This window comes from Cygnus atratus, chromosome 5 (assembly GCF_013377495.2).
Source record: "Cygnus atratus isolate AKBS03 ecotype Queensland, Australia chromosome 5, CAtr_DNAZoo_HiC_assembly, whole genome shotgun sequence".
Classification (NCBI taxonomy): Eukaryota; Metazoa; Chordata; class Aves; order Anseriformes; family Anatidae; genus Cygnus; species Cygnus atratus.
In genome coordinates this window covers 5,692,986-5,704,339 of record NC_066366.1, presented here as the reverse complement: position 1 = coordinate 5,704,339, position 11,354 = coordinate 5,692,986, and the positions used below count along the sequence as shown (strand labels likewise).

The 11,354-nt window shown below is 35.7% G+C and overlaps 1 protein-coding gene across 1 annotated transcript; it reads left to right on the top strand.

The window, feature by feature from the left end:
- The first annotated feature begins 1,544 nt into the window (after window positions 1-1,544).
- On the top strand, window positions 1,545-6,917 carry OLFML1 (olfactomedin like 1). Its single transcript, XM_035550203.2, has 3 exons — window positions 1,545-1,756; window positions 2,729-3,017; window positions 6,085-6,917. Exons 1-3 carry the CDS (start codon window positions 1,631-1,633, stop codon window positions 6,861-6,863), a joined length of 1,194 nt encoding a protein of 397 aa, XP_035406096.1. The 5' UTR covers window positions 1,545-1,630; the 3' UTR covers window positions 6,864-6,917.
- The last annotated feature ends 4,437 nt before the right edge of the window (window positions 6,918-11,354 follow it).

The window sequence follows — 11,354 nt, the reverse complement described above, 5'->3', positions numbered from 1 at the left end:
CCTTTAAGAGGAAGGAAATAAATTATATACATATTTATTGACTTTTAATTATGCTTTCTTGGTCATAAGTTTGTAATATTTTGATTAGGTCATTTTATTTCTTTAGGTAGTCTGGATTCAAACAGAAATTATGTTGCTCTGAGACTAATAAATGATAGCATTCTTTTTAAATTACAGACAATACTTGAGTAGAAAAGTTCAGACAACTCTCCACAGCATAGGAAGAGGCTATACAGATAATAATACCACTTCTAAGGAAAAACTTTCAGTAAGCAGTTCTGCTGACTGATACACTGACACACTCCAGTAAAATGCTGTGAAGCAGCTACTGCCTTGCTTTAGAGGACAACCCAGACTACAGACTGCAATAAAAAAAGAAAAAAAATGAAGCTGCTACTTTGAAATAGAACTTCCAGACATAACATCCTTTCTAGGGCTCAATTTCATAAGAATATTGCAAGAAAAGACTTCTGTACACCTCTGAAATCTGCTTATAAAGCATGAACAACTGTACCCTGCAACAATCAAGGAAACAGAGGTTAAAGTCTGCCTGCTGTGACATTTCCATGCATTCTGTCAATACTCTCATGCTTACACACAGGACAGTCAAAAACCAAAGGAAATGTGTCTAAGTTAAAAAACCTCCAAAGAAATAAAATGGAAAAAAACAGAGGTGGAGAATTCTGAGAAAGAGAAACGGAGACATTCAGTTTGGCTTCGGTTACAAAGGGACCTTTCTAACATCCTAACACGTAGTTTCCTAGGGAATACAATGTTAGCATTGCTGTGTCTCTCTCCAGAGAAGGCATTGAGTCAGGAAATCTATTAAAAAGAAAAAAATAAGCATATCCTCAATTATAACACTAACATAAAATAATTTGTTTTTAAGTTATTGTAAGTAGAATTATTATTCTTCCTGAAACAAGAGGTCTATCAAGGACTCCATTATATTGACAAGGAACTGTGTTAAGGATATTGATTTTAGCTGGAAAAGCACTGGCAAGAGAAGACAAACAAGAAGGGGAAATTACTTTCTTTTAATAATTTTATTTTTTATTTTCAGTCCAGCTGTAAATAGGCTGAATACTGGAGTGGGAAAAAGAAGTGCTTTAGATGGTGGTTGCTGAAATAGCTACAGACATTATGCATCAGATCTTCCTGGGAAGGAATAACCAGTGTTTCACTGACTTTGAAGCTATGCTAATTTACACCAAGTACACACTGCATAGCACTGGTCACGTGGAAGAGCAGATGGGAGGAGAAAGGAAGGAAAACAAATTATTTTTATTTGTATTTAATAAAATTTGGCCTACAGGCTTTATGTGACTCAGTACTGAACATCTGGGATTGATCATAGGATCACAAACTGGAAAGCAGTCATCTGGCTTCTCAAAATACACACTTTCAGTTCCTGTTCCGTAACTTCATTTTTTTAAATGATAAACTGCAACAGCCATTTTAAGTCTTCTTAATACTTCCAGCCTCAGTAATTTTAGCTACTTTTTCACATCATGTTATCGGACAACTAAGTCTTTTTTAATTCTGGAGTGACAGTAGTTTTGGGGATTGCCCTCTGTACATACACACACTATTAGTTCATCATTTTTTACTTTCAAAATTTTATGAGACAATGATAGTCTTGCAACTCCAATTTTTATTAGCTCTATTCCTCGCAAGCATCATGGGAGAGGCCCAACATGTAATGCAAGATGCAGCACTGATGAACTACATCGACCGGCGTATCCTATCTTTGGAGGTACGTGCTATCTGTATCATTCAGTAATACTGCCTAACTCCAGGTTAGGAAATGTATGCATGTTCCCCTGTGTGTGTGAATACTGAAAAATTTGTATGCTAATCAGCATCAGGAAGACTAGTTTCCAGCTTTTTCAAATAACTACAATTAAGTAAAACTGTAGCTAAACTTTTAACTATAATGATTCCTGACTACCACATCCTTACTTAATGTAGGAGTATCCTTTCATAATGTTATATTTTATTCTGTTATCGCTTGTATTTTATTACACCATCAGTGAAAATTAGGTAAGTGTTTAAAGTACAGTCACAGTCCATCCGAGGGACCAGTATAACCATATTGTCACCAGCAGAATTTTTGCCAAGTAGTAACAAGGAGATAGAAAAAAAACACAGGATAAATTCCTATGTACTGATGAACCTAACCAAAAGAGTCATTTAAAACACTTTGTGTAACCTAGCAGTGTAATCAGGATCTGCATTTTAATTAGGAGTTGAAATAATCCCCTCACAGCTGGGAGACTGAAACAGATATTTCCTTTCAATTATATAGAAGGAGCAGTTCCTGATAACATCTAGAGTAGTATAAATCTTTCATATATAGCTAAATCTAAGTTCACTTGCCCTTGCAGTATTCTTATTTATTTGTTTAGAAATACAGCCAAGAATTTGACAAAAAACCCTCAAACAGATGTCAGAATCTACATCTTCCAAAAGCCACACTACGTAGTACCTTGGTCAGAAGAGGTGTGCTCTCTGATTACAAGTAATCAGAGAGCATGTGTCCTTAAGTCTGTCTATTTCTATTCTCCATGTACATACACAGCAACAGACCACTGATTTCAAATAGATGGGGGGATTGCAAAGAAGAGAATAGCATGACTTTTAGAGTAATCATGAATGAAGTTGTAGTCTACACAGAATATACGTGCATATATATATATATATATTTTCTTCTGTGTTTTAACTCAAGAACCGACTGGAAAAATGTAACCAAGACATACTGGATTATGTCGAAGAATTCCGAGACTTTTCACAGATGGTGCTGTCACGCCTGGCAGGACTGAACAATTACGAGACTGAGGTTAAAAGCGAAGTAGAGAATTTGCTGACAAGAGTTGAACGAGCACAAAGGGACATAGACTATTTTGGATCTGTCACAGACTCTAATACATGTATAGAAGTAGGTGAAGACCTGGTGAAACAGCAGCTATTAGAAGCAGAAGAAGAAAAAAGGAAACTTAAACTCATGCTTAACGCAAGTAAGAACAGTTCACTTTTCAGAACTTTGATCTAATCAAGCCAGTTCCTCAGCCAATGCATGTATGCTGATACAGGGATAACAGATTTTCACAAGTTATGTGAATACAACAGATAATCACATGGTTTGGGGGGTTGGTTTTTATTTATTTATTTATTTTTCTTAAATACTAGTCTGTGAAATATAGATAGATAGATATGGGAGGAGTAGGTAAGGAAGTACAAATCAAATATTTATTTTGCAGATACTCTACAGCATATTAAATCCATCCTTTGGAAGCTGCTTTTTATTATAAGATATAAACTTAAAAGATAATAAAAAAAAGACTCTGAAGGTATGTTCTTGCAAAGACCCTGAAGAATTGCCAGTGCATTTCAGAGTACTGCAGCTGTACCAAGGAATTAATGGTGGTCTTTGTTATTTGGAGTGGCCAAGGGTAAAAGCTTCGGGAGTAAACTCACAACTTAGTAAAACCTAATTCAATACTACATTTTCCCTCTATTTTACTGCCCTCTTCTGTTATTCTTTTCTCCCTCTCCCCACCAAATACTTTATCAAGACAACACACTGTCTTTGCTATGAGCAAAGCTCCCCTCTAATTTGAAAATTAAGTGTTAAGGTATCCAGTATGAAGAATACATACAACCTGTAACTTTTTCCAAACAAATTAAATTTTATAAAAATTAAAAAAGTTATAAGAAATATAAACTGCTGTTTTAAACAGCTAGGTGAAAGACCTTTCGCATCCTCAATTGTACAAATCCACTAACTTCAACAGAATTGAATTGACTTAATTTTACAAATAAGTTGACAATTTGCTCCTTCAGCTTTTCCAGCAACAGGGTATTAAGGCAGATGGTTAAAGAAGTGACCACCTATTCTGCTTCTAAGCTCTACTATTATACTGTGTGTCAGAAAGCACCGAATATCAAGGTCTTTCTTTTCACATACAGTCTTTTTTAATGTATAGTCTTCATTTATTTATATTTAATACAGGCTTTTTTTTGAGAGAGAGGCATGAAGTTTCAGATAATTTTAAACTGCCTATAAAAGACACTTGAAAAATTATTTTTCTTAGAGTTCTACAGAAAAAAATTCCCTTGTTGGAAGTTACTACTTTTAATTTTCTTGTAGCAATGCATAGCAACGTTATTTCTGTCAACACCAGTCAGATGCTTGCCCCATTGAAGTCTATGGGAAACTAGTCATCGTATGGATTTTAAAGCAAGGCACTCTTAACCTCACCAAACAGTAACTCTGCTTCTGTGCTATATGATATATTACCAAGAAGTTATGATTTTTTTTCCTGAGTAATTACAAGACTTGCGATTAATTTTATCTATAATTTTATTTTTTATTTACTTCAAGTGCAACCCTGTTACTGGCACAGATTTAAGCTCATATACACTTGAGAAGAAAATAGTAGAATCACTTTTTTTTACATTCAGTAGTTGATAGCTCATCCTGCTTTGGGTGGAAAATATCTTCCGCATATTATGGGGCATGACAAGAAATAGTGGGCTTTGAAGGTATCAGTGGAGAATGTGGAAAAACTTTGGTATACTTTCTGCTCATCGTGCATGAGCAGAAAGTATAGTTTCTCATTCTTCCTGTAAGCTGTTATGAAAGCCAAGGACAGCTAATAGCTTTTCTCAAGGAGAGACTCTTCACAGATATTGGATAGGAATCTGGCTATATGGCATATTTCTCCTGCAGATGAGATGCTACTAATGCTCACTAGGTATTTTGACTCAAGGATTTCAGGTTTTTTGTTTGTTTGTTTTTAATCTATCTGATCAATAAATGTTAGTTTCAGCAAAGTTGATGTAGCTTGCTCAGGGAAGTTGCATCCAGAGTAAGGATTTCTAACAAAGAGTCCAGGCTGTAGCAACAATATCCAAATGCTTTGGTAGAGAATACCAACCCACACAAATGACATAAAGGTTGCTTTCTAAAGGCAATTGGAATCTTGCCACTGACTTCAATAGGCTTGTATACAGCCAATAAGGGAGACTGGTTTTGCTTTCTCCATTTCATCTACTGCCAGAATTTCCTGCTTTAGGGCTTTGTTTGTTCTGTTTACTAAAATGGCTGCACTTCATTAAAGACAATTCTTTAAACTTCAAATAGTGTCTCTTGTAATTTATGAGTGCCTGTGGTAAACAAGCTTGTTAATATGCTTTGCAGTAAAGTTCTTCCTGGAAAGGATGGTACCCAGTAAAAATCTTACAGTCTAAATACCCAAGTCTTCACAAGCTTCATCTGTGCAGAGGGCGTAAAAGCATAACAAAGCCACAAATATGACCTGTTTGCTGCTGGTACCAAAATTATACCTACAGTGAGCTAAAAAACTAGTCAATTCCACCAGCCATGCTTCTAGTGTAAGAATCAATAACACAGACATCATACCCGTTCATTTAAAGAACACATTAATGTATGGAAATTTCTGACTTTTTTTTAATCTATATATTTGTACTAGTTTTTGTGCTTCAGGTGTTTGGAAGGTGAAAGGGAAGAAAACCCCAGAGTTTTGGCTTTTTTACAATGTTCGGGTCTCATTTGTCTTCCGATTATAAATGAAAAAAAAGAAGGAAAAAAGCAATACTGAAAAAAATTATACACAATGTACCAGAAAAATGGGTTTTAGTCTACATACCTTCAATAAGAGATATATTTGATGATTTTACTGTACTAGTCTAACAAGTCACCTCTTTGAGGGTCAAAATTACATCCCTGTAAAAGAACAGGTAGAAATAATCAGGGAATCACTAGCTGTGCTGTTGGCCTCCTGTCAGGTACACAGCTAGAATCCCTTTTGGATAACACTGGTCTTACAGAGCAGAAAGCAACACAGTATGCGTTTATGAAGATCTTCAATATCCTTAGTAGGAAATGCCAAATAAATTATATAAAATGAACTTAAACTCTACTTGATATAGCTACACTGCTGACCTTTACTGATATATTCACCTTGGCCTTGTAGTTGGATTAAAAGGAAACTAAGAAAGGGAGCTAGAAAATTCAGATATTCTAACGTTTTATTGTTGTCTTTGGGTGTTTCCTTACAGGTTGCGACCACATGCTTGCAGGTGTAAAGTCCCTAAAGATAGTTAAGAAGACGGGAGATAAGCATGGCTCTTGGATGAAAGATCCTGGCAAAAAGCATACAAAGATTTATTTATTAAATAGTTCAGTGAATAATGTTATTTTTGAATTCGCAAATATCATGACATTCATGGAAAGCAATCATACACTAAAAGCTCGCAGAATCACCCTGCCATTCCCCTGGGAAGGAACTGGCCATGTCATATATCAGGGTTTCCTGTTCTATCACAGACACGGCTCCTTAAATGAGATAATTAAATTCAACATCCAGAAAAGAAATATAGCTGATCAAATGGTCCTGCCAGGGGCTGGAAGGATTCCTGCCTATCAGCTTTCTCCATCTACAAAAATAGATCTTGCCATTGATGAGCAAGGGCTCTGGGCAATCCACTCAGAACCAGAGACTGGAGGCAACATTGTTGTTACTAAAATCAACCACGTAACCATGTCAGTGGAACACACTTGGGACACATCATGCAATAGCAAGGATGCTGAAGCAGCTTTCATAGCATGCAACACCCTCTATGTTGTGTACAACTTTCCTAGTGGAGGCACCTCACGCATACATTGTGTTTATGATGTTTTGGATGCTGTAAATACATACGAAATACCAGCACTGCATTTTCCAAAACGTCAGGGTAGCCATTCCACTGTACATTATGATCCTAAAGAAAAGCAGCTCCTTGCCTGGGGTGATGGATCTCAGATCATTTACAAGCTTCACACCACGCAAAAAGTTTAGAACCTTTAGTTGCCTCTGGAATGTACTTGACAGCTAGCAGTCCCATGTCAACATGGTCTTCACTATGCATTAAAAACACATTACTTCCATCTGCTGCAACTTTCACCTACTCACATAAATTAAGGCTAACATGTGCCAGTGATCTTAAAGTAATGTCCATTTAAGAATTTGTAAGGACCCTGTTAGGAATTACATGATGACTTATCACCATACGCGTACATGCACGCAAATTAGTCTTAAAGATTAAGGTTCAAAAAAAAAAAAAAAAAAGTCTGACATGTTCTCTCCCAGTCAGAACTATACTTTCTGCTTCAGTGGCATGGAAATCAAATGAGAAGTCCTTTCCATCCAACACATATTATCTGACAACCTTCACTACCCTAGCTCACTGCATAAAGCCTTGTTGTAAGCCCTGTAAAAGTCGCATGCTTCCAGAAAAGCAATCTATAGATTTGACAGCAGAAGTTTATTATATCACAAAGCAAAGGAGCATACATCCTCACCAACATTTGGTTTATATTAAACATATTTCTTGCCCAATACATCAAGGCTATTCCTAATCACTGACCTTCTAGCCTATTTCCACCAAAACTCTACGTTTTGGTTATCTGTATAGCTGCACAGTCCATTTTTGTTCCTGATAACACATAAATGGCAGTGTCTAGCTGCAACTAATCAGCTTCAATTTGCCACCTTTCTTTTTTTTTTTCTCCAGTGTATCACTGCTTGTAAGAGTGAATGTTCCTAAATGATGCATTCTATGCCATACAAGGTTTAACAGATTTTACATAGGACTCCAATTGTTTCCTCTCTTATCAATCCATTTTCAGCATCTAGTTGTGAGGCATTTTCTCAGTACTTCCAATCACTTCTATTGCTCATAGCTAAATATTTTGTAACCTATTTGACTCCAGCCAATACCTGTACAGAAAACACATCCCAGATGAGCACAGTAGTGCAAGTGAGGGCATGCCACTGCTCAGTCCTAGTTTTGCAAATAACAGAGAAACTCCAGGGAAATGCAACATGATTTGTTTCAAAAGTATTTAAAAAAAAAAAAAAAAGAAAAAAACAGAAGTCAAACACTAGACACTTATGAAATACAGGTTTTGGCTTTGGTTCTTTGATTTTTGAATTTTAATGATGGTAGTATTTCTGTTTACTTACAAAGAAGAGCGGTGCTTGAAAAGCAATCCTCAGCTGTTTCTACAGAAAATCCATTTTGTTCTTTTCACCAAAAAGAGCTGTTGTTTAGTTTAAAAATAGCTTCCACAGAAAAACAAACATCAGGGAATGATTTTGTAAAGGAGTTCCAGAATACAACTAAAAGCATATGGACTGATGAGTTGCAACAATGCTGGTCTGATTTTTGCAGAAGTAATTATATCATTCTAAACAGCCTTAATAACTACTGCATTACTTCCATGTCACGGAGGCTGCAAGAAGCACAGTTAAAGACATTCTGGAGCTGAGAGAAAGGAGGACTGTCACTTACTTACTGCATAATCATGGGTGAAAGGCAGATTAGACAATTTGGCCTTTTCCTCATCTGTGAAATTACATACACAGAAATACATATTAACCACCTCTGCAATGCTTTGAGATCCTTCCTGCAAATGGTCATGTAATCTTCTTTACTTAAGAAATAAAGGCTTTTTGACATAAATATGGATTAAGCTTGCTCTTTTAGAAAAGGCTTTCTTGGAGTATGCTATGCTCCACACTATTACACAGCAGAGAAAGCCTTCATTATTCTTCTATATAGATATATCAACAAACAACCATCCTGAGCCCACGCAGGGCAGTCTCTGAACCTTGCTGCCTGGGAAATCCAAACTCCACAATGAATCCACAGAGGTCCTAGTTTTGATAAAAACAAAGTCCTGCATGGATGGGCTTCAGTAGGTTATTTCATATTGCATAAAATGAAGAAGAAGATTGAAAAAAGAAAAAGAAAACCTGAACAAAATAGACTAATAAAGTTCTCACAAATCTCAAAATTGACATTCAGTTACAAGAAGGGGCAAGGTTTCAAGCCCTCTAGTATGAGAAATATACGTGAACAATAAAACAATTTGAAGAGCTGGAATTCCTAGATATTAATCCTGATATTGATTTGTTGACTAACAATTGATGTGCAATCATAAGGAAACAGATCAGAAGGAGACATTACTAAATTAGCCTGTCTCAACAGTTTTTAAGCCCTTCCTTCCATGACAAAGACCCCCACAAACTTCCCAGGGAATTTCCTCCATCAATTCACAATCCAGCCACTGGAAATTTTTTCCTAAGGCATAACTTCAGTTTTTCTTGCTGCAACACATCCCCATTAATTTTTGTCATGTCCAAGATAAGAATACAAGAGCAGTCTTTTTTAATCAGAGAGTTATAAAATCCAATAACCAATTTGAAAGAAGTACCAGGAAAAAGGATCATAAGAACACTAAGTTTATAACTCTGCTTATAATGATTCATGCCAGAGAGACTGTCTTTTTGTCAGTATCACTGAAGACTTTTCTTTCATGAATTTGCCCAATTGCTTCTTACTTTAAAGGCCCGGTCTTATACTGCCTCCTCTATCACTGCCCATTTACCACAACTGAAGATTAGAAGACAAAGCATCAATGTAATTTCCTGTAGGTATATTCAATTTGAAAAAGTGATACTGTGTCATGTGGATGGATGGCTCTCCCGTTAAGAGTCACAGAGATTTTCTTTGGCTTTATGCTCACACTGTATTTTTCCAAAAGCAATTTTAATGTGTCTGCAAGATGTATGCTGATTTAATGCCAGCTTTCCAGTGCCACATCTGCAGTTGGTAGAAACAGCCTCAACAGAAAAGGTTTTTAAGAATAAGTGCAAAATCTGATTTAAAGCCTTAGCTCTTCTCCACACGGACCCATGAAATGCCAGGAGCCATCTACAATCAGATATTTCAATCTTAGAGGCAATCAGATCTGAACTATGCTTAGACCATACCTTACTGTGGAAAAAGTGTTATCTCCTTTAAAGATCTCAAAAAGTTTATTTCAGAAATCATTTTTAGCACAATTAATTTTGCTGAATACTATGAATTTCTTGTTTTGACCACCATTCTAGAAGCTAGTCATCACACCCAGCAGAGGAAAAAAAAACGTGGGATAAATGACAGCAATAAAGTTAATGTGTATAGCTCTAATTTTACAGGTTTACAGTTTAAGTTTCAGTAGACAAACTCAAAAAGCCTCCAAACTAGCCCACATCCTTTTCTTCTCACAACGTTAGCATTATAAGAAAAAAATAGCGTAATCAACATGCAAGGAGGAGAATACAACTGCATTCCTGATCAGTCCTATCAACAAAAATGTATTAAAGTTTCAAATAATAGATCAATCATTTCCCCAAAGTACTAATACCATCCTATAATAGATATTTTAATATATTTTTTTCTTATGAAGCTTGTACTAAAAACAATGTTGTTTTTTATTTCTAAAATCAATAGGTATAAAAGATGAACACTTGTTCTAAGCAATTTTAAGTTCATTGTCAATGGTATCATATACTTGTATGTCCCAACATATAAGTCCACACACATAAACAGGAAAAAAACAAGGGCACACAGCCATACAAGCATAAAACAATTTATCTACACCATGGCAGGTTTGCATGTGAAATCAGAACCACAAAATTTTGCATCCTACGCTTATTTCATAATCTGAAACAATGCACTTTCTTTTTTCTCAAGAAGAGACCTAGTCTTTTAAAACAAGAACATTTGAGTTTTCCCCATTGACAACCATCCAGCTACTCCTACAACATAACCGTCCAGAGGTTTATCAGACACAGCATAGCACTGAAATCCCAGGAGCACAGTTAAGTTGCAGTTGATTTTGCAAGCTACAGTTTTAGTGACTCCCTCTAACACAGCTGTAAGGTGAGGAAGAAGCTGCTTAACACATTATTCCAGCTAAAGCAAACCTTTTGGATACACAGTTATGCAAATTTAATTTAAAAATTGCTGCTACAATATCTGTCTGATGTTACTCATTAAATTAAACTCTGTAAGTGTTATTATTCATTTAAAAAAAAAAAAATCACATTTTAATTTCATCCTTGTTTGTGTCCATGCTAAAAGAACTCCTATTTCCTCAAAAAACAGTCAAACAACAACATCAGGTGACTGACTGCCCAAGAAAAACAATAAGGAACGTTTGTAATTGAGATATGAATACTTTTTGAAAAGGAATGTGGTACCATCCATGGAAACAGAATCCCAGTACCTGACAGTACACAAGCAAGAAAAAGTAGAAGCTAAATTCCTATCCCTATTCATTCCATTGTTTTAGGGAAACAAATATTTCCTCTATATATAATTATACAAGTGTATTAAATAAAGTCAGCATTTTCAGGTTCTCCGTGAATGGTGAACTAGACTTTAGGCCTGAATGTTATAACTATGTTTGTTTTTTGATTTTTTTTAAAGGAGCCTAAAAAGTAAGCCCTTTCTGAAAA

Excerpts from the sequence above, each read along its gene's own strand:
- OLFML1 (XM_035550203.2), top strand. The coding sequence starts at position 1,631 with ATGATAGTCTTGCAACTCCAATTTTTATTAGCTCTATTCCTCGCAAGC. Across the intron at positions 1,757-2,728 it reads GGCGTATCCTATCTTTGGAG|AACCGACTGGAAAAATGTAA; the intron begins GTACGTGCTATC and ends TTTTAACTCAAG. Across the intron at positions 3,018-6,084 it reads TAAACTCATGCTTAACGCAA|GTTGCGACCACATGCTTGCA; the intron begins GTAAGAACAGTT and ends GTTTCCTTACAG.